At 28.4% G+C, this 16,829-nt stretch overlaps 2 protein-coding genes and 3 non-coding genes across 6 annotated transcripts in view; 2 read left to right on the forward strand and 3 right to left on the reverse strand.

The window, feature by feature from the left end:
* The window catches only part of LOC134834001 (forkhead box protein O), a 73,940-nt gene extending 72,986 nt beyond the window's left edge, over nucleotides 1–954 (reverse strand). For both annotated transcript variants that reach the window (XM_063848511.1, XM_063848512.1), the window contains exon 1: nucleotides 210–954. The gene's annotated coding sequence lies outside the window, so the exon portion shown is untranslated. The remainder of the gene's footprint in view (nucleotides 1–209) is intronic.
* An 11,233-nt stretch (nucleotides 955–12,187) lies between these two features.
* Nucleotides 12,188–15,121, forward strand: LOC134833853 (ras-related C3 botulinum toxin substrate 1). Its single transcript, XM_063848327.1, has 3 exons — nucleotides 12,188–12,375; nucleotides 12,739–13,059; nucleotides 13,865–15,121. The coding sequence occupies exons 2-3, from the start codon at nucleotides 12,794–12,796 to the stop codon at nucleotides 14,184–14,186; spliced, it is 588 nt and encodes a 195-aa protein (XP_063704397.1). The 5' UTR covers nucleotides 12,188–12,375; nucleotides 12,739–12,793; the 3' UTR covers nucleotides 14,187–15,121.
* Nucleotides 15,122–15,289: 168 nt separating this feature from the next.
* Trnak-uuu (transfer RNA lysine (anticodon UUU)) lies at nucleotides 15,290–15,362 on the reverse strand. The gene has a single exon. It is a non-coding gene; the product is annotated as a tRNA-Lys (tRNA).
* An 837-nt stretch (nucleotides 15,363–16,199) lies between these two features.
* Nucleotides 16,200–16,272, reverse strand: Trnak-uuu (transfer RNA lysine (anticodon UUU)). Its single transcript has one exon. It is a non-coding gene; the product is annotated as a tRNA-Lys (tRNA).
* Nucleotides 16,273–16,621: 349 nt separating this feature from the next.
* On the forward strand, nucleotides 16,622–16,694 carry Trnak-uuu (transfer RNA lysine (anticodon UUU)). Its single transcript has one exon. It is a non-coding gene; the product is annotated as a tRNA-Lys (tRNA).
* Nucleotides 16,695–16,829: the final 135 nt, after the last annotated feature.

Genomic DNA, 16,829 nt, shown 5'->3' on the forward strand with positions numbered 1-16,829 from the left:
AAGCAGAAAAAAAATTATTCCGATATTTTTTTTTTCTTGCGTCACCACAAGACACACTTTCACACTAAATTCTTATAAGAAAAAAAAAATTATTCAAGAAATTCCAATTGATTCTCGAATTTCCATGCGATCACGTATATTTTGTGTATTGAAATTTATACAAATCTAAAAGTCTTATTGCGTATTTTTTTTTATTTGTTGATAATCACCTTATCACTTCTCTGTATGATGGCCTTTTTTTCTGTATTTTATATTTTTTTTTAAATTTTATTCGTTTTTCTTGATCGAAACCGAATAATTTTTTTATAGTATTGCACGCGAACTATTTTTTTTTAAATATTTATTCAATGTTTTTATTTACACACTTTTTTATAAATTTTTTTTTTGTCTCTTTGAGATCACTTTTTTTATTTTTTAATAATTTTCAATCAATAAAATCCAAAATCCCTTTTTATTTATTTTTTTCTTGTTTCTCTTTTTTTTAATTTTCAATTACTCGCATTTCACTGTCTCTTTTTTTTTTGAATTTATTTTTTTTTATTTATTATTATATAAATAATATTCTCTCGTTGATGACGACGACGACGATTCGAGCGACGAAAACGACGACGACGTGTACCGCGTACAATATTTTATTTTTAAATATTTATTTATTATTTTTTTATTCACTTTTTTTTATTATTATTATTTTATTAATGAAGATTTCATTTTATTTTTATTTTTCGTGAATTTTTTTATTATTATTTTTTTTTTCTAAGCGAGAAAAAAGAAGAATTTCATTCACTCACTCGCGTGTGTGTATGTCGTCTTTTTTTTTTAAACAAATTATTTTATATATATTTGTTGTGTATTGTATATGGAAAAAAATTTTTTTTTTCACAGCGAAAAAAAAACGCGCAACCTCGTGGCGAAATATTAACTTTGTCAAGTACAGTATCAACCTTACTTGTTAGCCGGATGTGAACAAACTGAATTGTATAAGTGGGGCGATTGTGGATTGGAGCTCTCTTCCACCAACACTGTCTATGTGTATGTGCCTCGGTCTACGTGTAGCGACAAGTTTCATTATATACTTTTGAAAAACACTCAACTCAACTGTTTACGGGCAAACAACCTACAGAAACATGTGATCGGCTCAACACACACAAGAAATTTCATTTAATAGCGTCGTCGTCCGTACACTCTTGCGAATATGTAGTCTTTCTCATTTGTTGCTTACTTGAGCATGCGCATATTTTATTTAGAGGTTTAAGAATAAAACTGGTATTTTTTTTTGTATCTCTAGAAAGATTTGTTGTGTGTTTGTGTGTGTCGATGTACGAGAGTGAGCGAGCGAGCGACGACGACGATGGGGCTTTAATGATTGTATAAAGGTGATAACAGATAGTGGAAGTACTGGAGCACTTAAAGATGTGCATTGGCCTTGTCTTAGTTTGAATGATTTCTGGCCTTTGGGGAATTTTGTTTGATTTTTTCTTTAATGATTTTTATTTAAATTATTTAAAAAATTGAAAATTTGAAAAAAATCAACAAAAAATTTTTTTCTGGAATTTTCTAATTTTATTTTTATTATGAATTAACGAAAAAGCGATTTTCAAATTTTTAACGGTTATTTTTTGAATTGACACTTACGAATTTTTTTCATAAAATCCTCGAAATTCATTTAAAATTATTTTTTTTGTAGGTTTTAATCGGGTTTAAAATTAAATTAAATTAATTTTTTTTTTTAATTTAGCTACTTTTCGATATTTTAATTTTTTTTATTTTTATTTATTTAAATAATTTTTATTTATTTATTTTTTTTTTTTGAATTAGCGATATAGCGATTTTAAAATTTTTAACGGCAAATTTTTGAATTAAAATTCACGAAAATTTCCAATAAAATCCTCCAAAAAAAATATTTTTTTAAATTAAGTTTTCGATAGTTTAATAATTTTTAATTAATTTTCAAAAGTTTTAATAATTTTAAATTAATATTCAAAAATTTTAATTTTTTTTTAAATTTTGATAATCAAAAAATCGATTCAAAATTTTTAGAACTTAAAATATTTTTAATTGACAGTCATAATTAATTTTTTTTAGAAAAACAAATCTTAAAATAAGCAAAACCCTAAAAATAATTAATATCTAACTAGTTTTCGATATATTCAAAAATTAAAAAAAATATTTTTTATGTTTTGAATTAACAACAAGGCGATTTTCAAATTTTTAACGATCATTTTTTAAATTACATTTTTACCAAATTTATTTAAAAAAAAAATGAATTTTAATTTTTTATTATTTTTATTTGATATTTTGAAAGGCTTGAATATTTTTTAATAAAATTTAATTTATTTTAAAAAAAAATTATTAAAAAAATTTTTATATAATTTTTTTTTTCATATTTTGAATTTAATTTTAATTTTTTTAATTTTATAAAAAAATAAATTAATCAAAAATTATGAAATAATTTTTCTAATTGGATCTTCTTTTCTAAACAAAATTTCTCGAAAAGTCTAAAAAATCTATTTCCCAAGCTTGAACTTTTTTTGACCTTAGCCCGAGCATTTCGAAAAAAAGATAAACCTGAAATTAAACCCACAAAAATAAACTTAAAAATCAACAACAAAATTTCACGTTCGTGGCACGTTGTCGCGTCATTGAGGGGCTCGTCACATTAATTAAACAACAAAAATAAAGTAAAAATCAAGTTTGTCCACTTACATGCAATCTCGTTCAAAATTGCATCGTGTACACATGTTTTTCGGTGTGTGTTTTGTCATTCAGCCAGTTTTTCCTTATCACCATTTATTTACTTGCCTGCTCGTTCGTTGTGCCCTAAATAGCATCAAAACAACAAAAACTACGATTTGAAATGAAATAAAAAAAATCACAAAACACAGCATCAGAAGTGCCTCAAGTCAGCTTTAATCCAATCCAATAATGGACTATAATGGATCAATTTATTTGTCAATCTGGGCAGTAAAAATTGACGCGATATGCGAACAATTAGTTTATGTGCGGAACAGCGATAACCTCCGTTAGTGCATGCAACGACAGGCAAAATCAGAGATAAAAATTTGTGCATACAATGTCAGAAACTAGGACACTACAAACAGTACTCGAGCTGATAAGAATCCTCTTAAAACATTATTCTTATTTGTTTGGAGAACGAAAAGGACACAAAACACGTAAAATGTGTGTTTTTATGGGAAACGACAGCGATTGGACGGAAATTTTTCAGTACATAATGTCATGAATATGCGCGGTGAAATTATGCGCACTTTGTTATGTACTTTTTATCGCCTGTAGTCGTGTACGGGAAAAAAATCCTTCAAAGGACGGTGTACGAAGACGGTACGTGACAAGGCTCAACAAGCAACACAAAAAGTATATAAAGAGCTATGGAGGAAAATTCTGCTACTTGTTGTGTAATGTGCGATAAAATATGTGCACAAAATGAGTCAAAGTTTGATTCTTTCTTCTGCGAAAATTATGTAATCGACTTTAATGTTTGATATTTTTTCTGACTTGGCATTTGAATGGAAATTTTGCTTTTTTTGCTTCAATGAGTTTGAATTTGTTACAATAAAAATTTTTTGAACAATAATTTAATTAATTTTGAAGATACAAACAAAAAGATTTTAACTAAAACAATCATTTTTATAAAATAAATTAAATTTAAAAAATTTTTAAATTATAAACTCATAAATTCAAAAAAAAATTTTTAAATTTAATTTTCAAAATTAATTAAAATTTATTAATTTTATTAATTAAAAGTCTCAAAGTCATCAATTAATATTGAATTTTTTTAAAATTTTAAGAATATTTAATTAATTTATTTTTTTTTATCAATTTTATATTAAAAAATAATTTTATTTTACTTTTTATAAAATTTTTCACTAATTTAATTTTTTTTTAACGAATATTATTTATTATAGAAATTATTTCATTTAATTTTTTTTTTTAATTTTTAATAAGCTGTTTTTCTTTATGATTTTTTTATTAATTTATACAATTGTTTATTTTGAATTAGTGAAAAAGCGATTTTCAAATTTTAACTGTCATTTTTTGAATTGACGTTTTTTTCATAAAATCCTCGAAATTAATAGTTTTTAAATTAATTAGAAACAGATTTTCTATTTTTTTTTCCTAAAAAATTATCAAATTAATTTAATTTTTAAAAAAGGATGACAGGTGAAAAATAAATTATTTTTAAAATTTTTATTTTAAATTTAAAAACGTTTAATTTTTATTAAAATTTTGAAAATTATTGAACTTAATTTAAACAAAAAAAAAATTAAATAATAAAATTTTTTATCTTTTCAAAATACTTTATTTTTAATTAAAACTTTTAAATATTTTAAAATACCTCTAAAATTTTTCAATATTTTAATATTTATCAAATTTATTTAACAGGTGTCAAAAATTTATGAATAAATTTTATTTAAATAATTCTGATTTTCTATCAAAAATCTATTTAATTTGAATTTCTAATTTTTGTCAAAATTTACAATTTTTATCAAATAAATTTCCATTATCTGACAAAAAACTGCCTAAAACCAGTTTCCACTGACTCTGATATAATTTTACCCACTTTCGGTACTTAACGAGTCCAAACATTCTTTAATTAGAATCCAAAGGTCAATGTCAGTTGACTTCCAATCAGAATTCCCCGAAATTATTCACTGTGTCACAAAAAACTACGGAATTCTACCTATCATCACATTATCTCGTGACTAGTCTATGACAAAAAATGACCAAAACAACAACCAGCTCTAATAAACACATTTCCGACCTTACTCAACATCCTACAAGTTTTTTTTTTCATTCGAATTAATGTAAAAAAGTCGACTTTATAGAAGAGAGACATATTTACGTTTTCGACATTTTTTTTATAGATCGTGAGTGACTCTTCATTTCGTCAATAGAGAAATAATATTCTAAGACGCAATACGCTTCACGATCTGAATGATATGTGGAAGTACGGAAAGGCACGTTGAGGTAAGATACTTGTTTAAATTTAAAATTTGTAAAATTTTATTTCGCCATTTGTAAGATTCGCCATCAATGAAGGAAAATAAATTGTGACTAACGAGAGAAAAAAAATATAAACAAACGAACGATTAAGAAAAATACATAAACAAACATGATATAATAATAAAAACAATTTATATGACGACAAAATAAAGTGAGATAGTGACGAATTCGATGACGACAAAACAAGCGCAATATACTTACTTACTGTGTTTTTGGCACAGTCATTCGGTGTTGTTGTTGTTGTTGTTTTTCCTATATACGAATGTTTTGTTTTTATTTTTTTTTTGCTGTTGATTGTATTATGATTACTACCAACCACTCAATTGAATAGTAGCAACCTGCCTTGCGTGCAAATAAATGTGTGTGAGAGAATTGCTCTACAACAAAACAAAAACACGTGGTCGCATCATCAGCATCATCATAATAACCGACAACGATGACGACCGTTGTTTGTGTGTAACTCAAGTGTAAACACAACTGAGGAAAAAAAAGAATTTTCATCATCATGCACCGTACTCTACAGAGACCGAGACCCAAGAGTAAATAATGTAATATTGTTTTGAATAATATTCACATGTTTCTGCATCTGATGCAATTGTGCGAAATACAGAACTCAAAATAAAAAAGATGTAGATATATATGATGACGAGCCTCTGTAATGTAATAATAATTGTGTCTGAGTGTGTGTCGGTCGGTGGTGATGTGATAAAAAAAGTGCATTGTTTACACTCGCGCCAAGGTATATCAGAAAAGGTATGCATTGGTGATGATATTTGTTGACAATAACAGTAGATCGTGTTTTTATTTGCATTTCTGGCGATTTGTAAGACGCAGAAGTCGATAAGGTTGTTGATGTTGTTGTTTTCCCTAACTGACGTGATTCGTAGTAGAGTTTCTTGGAATAAAGTTCAAATTCTGTAAAATGTTGAACTAAATATTTCATTGAAGTAAAAGTTTTTCAAATTCTTATTTTAAATGCAGCTTTAATTTAACTTTATAAATCTTTTGAGCTTTGAAATGTTATCTAGAATTAAGCAGTGCCGTAGCTTAAGAAGTTTTCAAGGGGTTTAATTTTCGGGTCTATCTTTTATGGATAATATTTTTTTGTGTAGTTGGTACTTACTTTTCTTGTTTAATCATAAATTTTGCAATATGCTTATTTAATTTTAACAATTCCTCGAATATCATTGGTCCTTACTCTATACATTCTTGCAGTATATATTTTTTCAATATTCCCAACTTTAACAAATTAGCTAACTAATATAAACTTTAACTGCATTTTAAACTGCACTACTCTTTATGGTTAATGTCGAGTTTTTGAATGGTAGTTATAAAGAAACCATCAATATTAAATTTTTTGGCCACTCCGGTAAGTGTTCGTTATCCACAGTACGTTATTCAACTCTTATTGTTAATTATGTCAATCTGGTAAGTGTTCGTTATCCACAGTACGCCATTCTACCTTTTTAAATTAAGTGTGACACTCTGGTATGTGTTCGTTATCCACCGTACGCCATTTGGACTCTTAAAATGTTTGAAACATTTTACATACTTATCAAAGAAAAGTTGGTTGCGAAACGAATTTGTCTGTCCTTTGCCTGATAATTCGAACAGATCACAATCGAAAGTTTCCTTAACTGCATTAGGATCCAATTTAATTGTCTACTTTAAAAGGTTTTTTGAGCCTGATATAATAAAAAAACTAATACTAAACTAATACTAAATTTTAATAAATTTCAATAATGTTCTTACCATAAAAATCTCCCTTTGACCCTTCTTAATAGCGGCTCCTAGACATTTGCTTTGACTACGTCCCTGTATCATATTTAGAAAAACTTTTATAACAAAAAAAAATTAAAATTAATAAAACAATCAATGAAATTTCTTCATACGTACCTCAGAAATCTTAGGAGAATTAAAATTATTTTTTAAACCTGTATTAAAAAATAAAGATATAAAATAAATAAAAATAAAAACTTACCATAAAAAATCCATTCATTATTCGATTCAACTTTTTCTTGACATAAAAAAATCGCAATTAAATTATCCTACATTCACCAAAGGCATCCAGTTATTCGCATTTCGCCCTTCACTTGATTGATTATGAATACATTTACCTCGAACCTTTCTTCTCCACTCCAACACAATCCCATTTACTTTTTTTTTTGATAAGAAAGACAAAGTTTTCACACAAAATTATGATAATGTAACACATCACTTAACTCTGCAAGAAGAAAAAAAAAGTTATATTTTGTGGTCAATTTTTCGACATTGAATGAAACCTTTACCTAAATAAATAAATAGATGATTGAACGTTAAATCGTGTGGAAAGAAAGCCGTTCCAATAATCAAATTTAAGAAAGATTTTTCTTTTTATGACATAGCACCCGCACTAACTTTCACTCAATTGCATTAAATGGCCATTTTTTTCGGACAACTCTCAAAAGTTTTTTTTAAAGGATTTTTACTTGTAAACCAGAACTTGTAGCTAGAGGCAAAAACTAACTCGTCCTTGGAAAAAAACTTTTTTTTTTGTTTTTGCCGAAAAGAGCGAAAAAAACGTAATTTATGGCCAATATTTTTTATCATCATTTCATCAATTTGTGAAATGTAATAAAATAAAGGAGTATTGTTAGTAACTATGAGAGAGAAATTTTTATGAAAAATTGCTGATTCTGAATTGTTTTTGTATGATTTATCTAAAGCAATAATTTTTCTTCAATTTTTTTCATGTGTTGGTGGCTGATACGTTTCTAGTTCAAGGGAAGGAAATATGAGACGCTAGCTGAAGGCTGAGCAATCAAATTACCGAACGGTTGATAGTTTGTCGAAAAAATGGTAATGAAGAGTCAAAAATGAAAACATAAACAACTTTTTACGACGTTTTTTTTCTAAGTTTAGAGCTTTGACGTCAATTACCTTCTTCCAACTCATATTGAGAAAAACTTCTTAATAATCACGAAAATTGCTGATTTTACGCCTTTTCATCATCGCCACAACACAAAAAATCGCAAATCAAGCATTCAGGCGCATAAAGAACGCATCGTTTAACAATTTTTCATTTTCAATAGTTTTCATTCGACTTTTTTTGCTCCTACACCTCAAAAGTTGCCATCTGTATGCCGTACATATGTTCCACGGGCGCGAATGAAAACTTATGAAAAAGAAATTGAAAAGATTGTAGACGCCTCACTTAAATGTTCTTTTCAGACAAGAAAAACTGCTCTCTTCTTACTTTTGCTCCATTACTTTTTCATCATCATCAGCATTATAACAAGTTCCAAGACACTTGCTGTAAAAAAAAGAGAAAAAGAGGAGCAATATCAATATTTTCACGAAATCTAGACAATTTATGTAATTACCACCATTCCACTGCCCATTATCATCTTTCTGCAACCCATTGAAGAAACAAAAGAAAAATTTCCTCTTACTCACTATTTTTAAATATAAAAAAAGTGAATCGAAAAGAAGTTGGTGGTAATTTATAACTCGATTCATTGCATTGCCTTAGACGCGTCTCTGTCTGAATGGGTTTTCATTTCATTTCTGAAACTTGTTACAAGAGCATAAATTTTCGCAAAACTTTTTTTCTTCTTCGTTTCTCCCTTTTCCGTTGTCTACTCCAAACTACGGTGCAGTGTTAATCGTCGCTTTTCAGACTTTTTTTTCGTTGGTCGCTTAAACGATGGAATCGGAGATAAAATTTATTATCCTTCATCCTAATTGACACAATAATTAAATAACAATAGATTAGGCATCTTTTCGGCCGTTTACTAATAAATTTCCTCTGGTCGGACATTCTGCTTCACAAGCATTTTGTTTCCTTTTTCACTCGATTTTCTCGCTGCGAAATTTTTTGGGAATAAATCAAACAACGAGGAAACCACAATTATAGTGTATAGTGTCCGAAGAAGTCGTTCAACTGGAGAAAATCGAAACTATTGGCAAACGGCAATAAATCTTATCTGTTCTTCTCTTGTGATATGTGTTTTAGGTACCTAAAAGGAAGAAAAAGAGAAGAAGTTATCAGGTTCAAAATAATAAACAAAAGAAAAAAATCAAAAAAATTTCGTCTTATTCGACGATGCTATCAAAAAAATCATTTATCATAAAATTGAAGCAAAACTTTTCAACATATTTATTTGTTTGCTCATAAACCAAGCTTACAGAATCGCAAAAAACGGTAATTGTATCAGATAAGCCTTAATGACAACACTTTTCTGACGCCTCTTCGTTCATTTTTCTCGAGAGCTACTTTCATTATCAAAATTATGTTTGTTCAATGGATGACATGGCAATTACTCGCAGAAGGAGAGTAGTGTCGTTCAATATTTTTATGTAGTATGTGCGGCGACTACTGTTCCGACTTGTTGTAACGATAGCAAGTCTCTATTTATTGCCAACGTATTAGTACCTTGAACGTTATCAAAATTTATTTTACGATATGTTTGTCAAATAAAACATAAAATTTTATTGCTGTTCCAATTGCTCCGACTATTAGTTATGTGGAGAGAGATAGTGCGAGTGGATGATGAGATAGTTCTGGAAATTTTCGGAAACTATCGAGAATGAGGTCCAGAACTGGAATGAAGGTAAGTGATGAAAGTGCAGTTACAACCTTCGTAGACATGAAAACCGGCCGCTTTTATTTAAACCGGTCCTACTAATAACCTTATTGACCTTTATTTTTGTCATGTTTTTCAGAAGTCACGAACACATTTGTGCACACAAAATATTTGATTTTTCAGTGCATTTGTTTAAATTTCGGTTAATTCTGGATTTAAAGTAAATATCATGATTGAAAGAGTTCTTTATGAAAAAAGTTTCTGATAAAAGTTATACAAAGGATTCTTCACAGAAATGATATTTCAAAAAGTTTGAAGGATGTTCTTATCTAATGTCTGGTTGGCTTTTTGGCGAATTTTTTCAAGTAGAGTATATAAGTCAACTTTTGTGGCTTCAAAAAGTCACTTTAAAGCCAAAATAAAATGAAGTATTTTTATGATAAAATTAAAGGTATCAAAAAATATGTTTTAAATATAATATTTAAGTCAGGGGCGTAGCTCTTTGAAAAATTTCAGTGGGCAAACGGGGCACAATAATAATTAACCTATTTTTTTTATCAAATTTATACTTACTTACATTTGCAGGAAGAAGCAGCTTGAAATTCCCACCTACATTCTCGAAGATGTTGATCGTAATCCCTCAAATCTCAATTTGATGATAACAAACTCAATTTTCCAATACTCTGAACTCACCTTTGAATACCTGGGCTCTGGCCATAACGCTGTATGTACAAATATTCGACTCTCATCTCCCTCAATGCTGAACAATGAAAGAATGATACGAGCATTTAATATAACAGATCGGGTTAAATATCAAAGGGATGTTTAAAGGAATATCGTACACGCAAAAATAACATCGATGACCTCATAAGTCGATTGGTATAAATCGATGATATTGTGGAAGATTTTACAAATGCAATTTTATCTGCCGAACATTCCGTCAGTATGATGAAAACTTACCAAAATAGTGAATTGACTGGTACTGATGCAAGAAAAATGTCGTATATTTAAACAAATTTCAATTCCCTTGCAAACGAAATATCACCCAAATTTTGTGTTTTTTCGAACACACTCCGTGTGCTATACTTATCATCCAGAAGAAGAAAGAAATCAAATGTATGAAACATTTTTGGACGAAAACCAAGATCTCTACAGAGAGACACCGTTTAGTGATGATGGGTGGCTCTTGATAAGAGAATTGGCAAGAAAATTGTGCATGGAGCAGTTTGATAACTGAGATCGCAAGTATTGAATAACGGGAGAGTAACGGAAGCTTTTTCAGGCTCTTGCGAGGATCTGTTTTTTGATGGATTTTTAATTAAAAAATGTTTAAGTATTAAATTTAATCAGTAAATTATTTGTGAAGGTGTTAAAGCAACTTCATTTTCATCGAATATGCATTCCATTTAAAATCATCGAGGATACTTAAAAATTTGGTGACTGTTTTACACAGAACCACGAATTGAGTTAATAAAAGTCCCAAAAATATAATAAGAATTTAAAAATTACTAAAATTGAAAAAATAATACCTTAGGTTCAAAAAAACTAAAAAAAGCCGCAAAATTAAAAAATCAGAATATAAAATATTTAGGTACATATAAAAATATTTTAAATTAAATTTAAAATTTTTCTTTTTGTCTTAGAAGATACTGAAACTATATTGTCAAAATGACTAAGTCTTAGATGAATTTTTTATGAGCCGGCCTAGGTTTAAGTATTAAATTTAATCAGTAAATTATTTGTGAAGGTGTTAAAGTAACTTCATTTTCATCGAATATGCATTCCATTTAAAATCATCGAGAACTTATATATTTTAGCCTCGATTTTAGGAACCATTATAAAGAATCAAATAATTTGCAACTAAGTAAAGATTGACGGAAAAGTTAACACGAATTTTTTGGTACCTGTCGGAAAAAAACACGTTCGCGACCCGGAATCTAAAAACTAAATCGCGGCAGGCACAAAAACACGGAAACAAGAAATGCATCAAAAACTATAAATCCAGTTATGAATGATCAGTAGTTCAAAAATTATTTCTCCCGGTAGGATATTTCAAAGACTTTAACCTTATTGAGTTCTTTTTACCTTGTCACCTTGATTTTTTGAGAACAAGACAAACCAAAGCAAATTCTTGTCCAAATAGCCATAAAGTCTCTATCGATCGTTAATCTTGACATTTGCATAAGAATTTCTCAACGTTTCCAAAAACCGGCTTTCACAATGCTATGGTGCAATTTTTTGACGTTATTAGATGACTTGCACAAAAGTCGTTTTCAACAAGTTTTCGATTTCTTTTGCAATTCTTTTAGATAACGATCTGTCACAAAAATATATTTATCAACATTCGTCCTTGACCTGTTTGTTAATTTATATTTAATTATTAAAAATTATGTAATAATTTTTTAATTTTCATGTGATAAAAACTTCTAAGGAGTTATCAATAAGGATTTTTACCGTTACAGAATCACTTTTGAATACACCAACTGGCATCGCTTCAACTTTTCTTCAAAAGCGCTTCCCCTATTCCACAATCGAACACTTATTCCGATTGTCAGAAAATTTTGCATGTATGTCCCATCTGTCTATGCAGTCCATAGAGTACATTCAGTGTGTTTGTATATTATTGCTCTCATAGTAATATAATTGAAAATAATAAAAATAAATAGCTTAGAGCCGTTTCTCGTGATATTTTTAATGTAAAATCCAGATCTTCGAGTTGCCCGTATCACGCTTCGCATAAAATTCGGCCTGCAAAAGAGACAATTAATTTAGGAATCCAACAAAAAAAGAGGTAGAGAATATTTCCTTTGTATATTTTTATCGTATCGTATGTTTGGTTCTAGGCGTTGTCTATGAATCAATGTTCATTCGTGTGGTGTATGGCGAATAATTGACTTCTGCCAATGTTTTCGGGTCTTTTTCATGATAAATCATGTCGCACCTCGTCAATTACTCGTCCGTCACAAGCAAAATCCGTTCGTAAAACACGAAAATTTGTGAGATTTTATCGATTTTTAGTTGGTACAGTGTCGTATGCAAATTTTTTTGTTCGAACGGAAAGTCGTCAATTGTTCTTTTTTTTTCCTCGTCTTTCTCGCCTATAAATAAATGCGTCACGTTTAAGTCAGATGGTAAATTAAATGTCCATTTTTAGATAGTATTACAACAACAACAACAAAAAACGCGTAAAACAACAGAGTGCGTGCGACATGTCGAGTGGACGACCAATCAAGTGTGTTGTTGTCGGCGATGGAACGGTGGGCAAGACATGCATGCTGATTTCTTACACAACGGACTCGTTTCCGGGCGAATATGTGCCAACAGTGTTCGATAACTACTCGGCGCCCATGGTTGTGGATGGCGTTCAGGTGTCACTTGGGCTGTGGGATACGGCAGGACAGGAAGATTACGATAGACTGAGACCCCTTTCATATCCACAAACAGACGTCTTTCTTATATGTTTTAGTGTAGCGAGGTGAGTTTTGCTTGATTTTGAGGCTGCAAAAGTTCTTAAGTTGAAACTAGTCGACAGGGTCGAAAAATTTTGACTTAAAGTTAGACTTAAGATACTTAAAACAGAAACTTAAGAAATCTAAAAGTAAATTTTGGCTTAAAAAGCTTTTGACTGAGGATTAAGTTAAAGAAAAAGTTAAAAGTCAATCATTTTGTTGACTTAAGCCCATTTTTTGGGTCTATTTCGGAAAACTAAGATTTTTGAATTGACTTAAGTGACTTAAGGCTTTTACTTAAGTTTTATTTTAAAAAAATTTCAGACTTTTATTTTTGACTTTAAACTAAAAGTCAACTCTACTTTCGACTTTTTCCTTAAGTTTTGTGAATTATGTTAGTCAATTAAGTCTTAAGTCAACTTAAGTCGACTTAAGTCAAAATGAAATAACTTTTACTGAAACTTAAGTCAAAAATTAAGAAATTTTGACTTTCGTCTTATACTTTTTTTGGTCTTCATAATCGATTTTAGACTTTAGCTTAAAATTCATGTTGACTTAAAACTAAGAATTTGACTCATTTCTTTGAGTTAAGTTGAGTTTAAGTCAAATTAGAAAACTTAATTTCCTTTTTTTCAAAATTTTTAGATAAAAAATTTATTTTTGCTCGAAAAATCGGTCAAAAAGCAAACCTAAGCTCAGTCAAAAAAAATAATTAACTCAAGTTGACTCAATTTTAAGTCTAAACCTCAAGTTTAAGTCAAATATTTTTACCTAATTTACCTAAAAATCTTGCAAAAATCCAAAATTAATCAATTTTTCTTCAATTTTCAGTCCATCATCCTTCGAAAACGTCACATCAAAATGGTATCCCGAGATCAAACATCATTGCCCCGACGCTCCAATCATTCTCGTGGGAACCAAAATCGATTTGCGCGAAGATCGCGAAACCCTAAATGCCCTATCCGAACAAGGTCTTGCGCCACTGAAACGAGAACAGGGACAAAAATTAGCGAATAAAATTCGATCGGTGCGATACATGGAATGCTCAGCTCTCACGCAACGTGGCCTCAAGCAAGTCTTCGACGAGGCAGTGCGTGCCGTACTTAGACCCGAGCCCTTGAAACGACGTCAACGCAAATGTATTGTAATGTAAAAAAAAAGTCTTCGAGAGCAACTTGGAATTTGAACAGGCACCAAAATTAAATTTTTTCTTAAGTTTTAAAAAAAAGTGTGAATCTCAAAAAAAAAACTTTCTTTCTCGAAATGCACCGTTGTTCGTGTAAATCTGTATAAAGTATTAAAAAATGAAAAGAAAAAAAAACATTTTAAAGTGTATACGCCGCGTAATAAGAAAATAAAAGATAAGCGAGAGATACATCACTCCAGACAACAAAAAGATTGATAATCGCAGCCAATTTTATTATTATTAACATTATATACAACATTAAAAAATATATAAAAAAAATATTATATTCTGTACTAAATAACTAACAAAAAAAAACCAACATTATGATCACAACTCAGAGACGACCGTAAAATATTTAACAAAAAAATATTTATAAGAATTTTATAACAAAATATAACGAAAAAAAAGTGCAGAAAAAACTGTGCCATTAATTTCTCAACTAAATAAAAAAAATATTATTTTTAAATACCAAGAAAACCATCCACCCGACAAGGCATTTATTGGCAGCAAAAAAAAATATTTAGAAAAAAATAAATATTTACTCTCCTACCAATTGATTAAATAATTAAAAAAAAAACTAGTTCCCAATAATACTTTTTTAAGTATTTTAGGAAGAAAAAAATTAAATAATCATAAAAAAAAATTAGAAAATTTGAAACTTATAAAGAAAGACCAAAAATTTTAGACAGTACTTGTAAATCTTCTAAAAATGAAGATAAAAATTCTAAATTTAATTTTTAAGTTCGGCTCTCTCTCTCTTTTTTAATTAAACAAGAAAAAATGTGTATCTAAATTTAATTTTTTGTGTTATTTTTTTTTTAATTTAAAATTTAATTTTATGATTTTTGTTTGTACTACCTACTAAAATTATATTTAAAAAAAACTCAAGTAAATAATAATTAATTATAAAAATAAATAAAAAATCGTCAAAAAATCAATCAAATATTTTCTTAGTGATTTTTTTTTTAATTAATAAAAATAAATGATTTTAATAATTTATTTATATTTTTTATTATTTTAGTTAATTTTTTTAATTTTAGTGAAGAATTTATTTAGAAAAAAAAAGAAGCCGCCCGATGAGGGACTTGAACCCGCGACCGTTGGATTAAAAGTCCAACGCTCTACCAACTGAGCTAACCGGGCTTATACCAACCTACGGACATTTGTCATATTTGTATCGCTCGAGGGTTTTGTGTGGCTTACATGCAGGTATTATTTGTATGAAGGTACGTTGTGTATAGGGTTCTATGGGAGTTATACGAGGAACAAAGACCTTCAGGTACGAAAAGTTTGGGAATTTATTAAAAATTGATGAGTTTTTGTTTATTTTACAAAAAAAAATTAAAAAAATCGAAAGACTTGGCAGTTTTTAATAAAATGAAAGAAAAAAAATTAAAATGAAACAAAAATCGGTCTAAAAATTTATTAATTAAAAAAAATCTATATTTTTTCTTATTCGTCATTTGATTACCTTTCTAGGTCTGATTTTTTAATAAAAAAAATATCAAGAGCTTACAAAAAAATTAAAAAGAAAATTGAATGTCTGAAAATTTAAAAAAAAATCCAAAAACTTTTAAAATTTCTTTAAAAATAATTTGTTAAATTAAATTATTTTATTTAATTAATTAAAATAATTTATTTATTTCAATAATTTTATTAATTAACTAAAATTTATTTCTTTTTCAAACTAATTATTTTTTATTCATTAAAAATTTTTAAAAAATATTTATACCTACTTCACAACAAAAATTAAATTTCAGAAAAATTGAAAATAAATCCAAAAAAAAATCACCTTTCCTTCTGAAAATAATTAATTAAATTAAATTATTTATTTAATTAATTGAAATAAATTATTTACTTAAAATAATTTATTTATATAATTTTATTAAATTAATTAAATAATTATTTCTTTACAAAAAATAATTATTTTTTTAAAATACGCAGAAAATCATTCAAAAATGTACTCATCAAAAAAGTAGCCGCCCGATGAGGGACTTGAACCCGCGACCGTTGGATTAAAAGTCCAACGCTCTACCAACTGAGCTAACCGGGCTACATATATACGAGTGCCTAAGAACACAAGTGGTCATTTTTGCTTCATTCTATTCTATCTTTAGTTCCAATCTCCTTTTCTTTATTTTTTTCGTACTTTGATTGAGCGACATAATTGCTTATTAGACATTTCCGAAACCTTCAAACATCAAAATTTCATATATGAACAATCATTAAACTTTAAAAAACAACGAAAGAAATCAATTTTCTTTTCACAGAAAAAAAATTTTTTTTTCAAGAAATCACATGTCAAATACACGTGGTGTACGTACGTTCCTGTGTATGAGTACAAAAGTATGAAACACAGCACAAACAGTTGAAATGCCGTGTAGACTCCCATAGAGACATAAGCCCGGTTAGCTCAGTTGGTAGAGCGTTGGACTTTTAATCCAACGGTCGCGGGTTCAAGTCCCTCATCGGGCGGCTTCTTTTTTATTAATTTTTTTAAAATTATTTTTTTTCTTAAGAATTATAGAAAAAAAAGACGAGTGTTGATAAAATACATACTTACATATCTCAATAATTTTTTTCACTTCGACAGTTATTTAATTAAGATTT

This window comes from Culicoides brevitarsis, chromosome 3 (genome assembly GCF_036172545.1).
Source record: "Culicoides brevitarsis isolate CSIRO-B50_1 chromosome 3, AGI_CSIRO_Cbre_v1, whole genome shotgun sequence".
Taxonomy (NCBI): domain Eukaryota; kingdom Metazoa; phylum Arthropoda; class Insecta; order Diptera; family Ceratopogonidae; genus Culicoides; species Culicoides brevitarsis.

What these genes read in the sequence shown, in the direction of transcription:
- LOC134833853 (XM_063848327.1), top strand. Translation starts at nt 12,794, where the DNA reads ATGTCGAGTGGACGACCAATCAAGTGTGTTGTTGTCGGCGATGGAACG. An exon ending in ATATGTTTTAGTGTAGCGAG is followed by an intron (nt 13,060 to 13,864) that starts GTGAGTTTTGCT and finishes TTCAATTTTCAG; the next exon opens with TCCATCATCCTTCGAAAACG.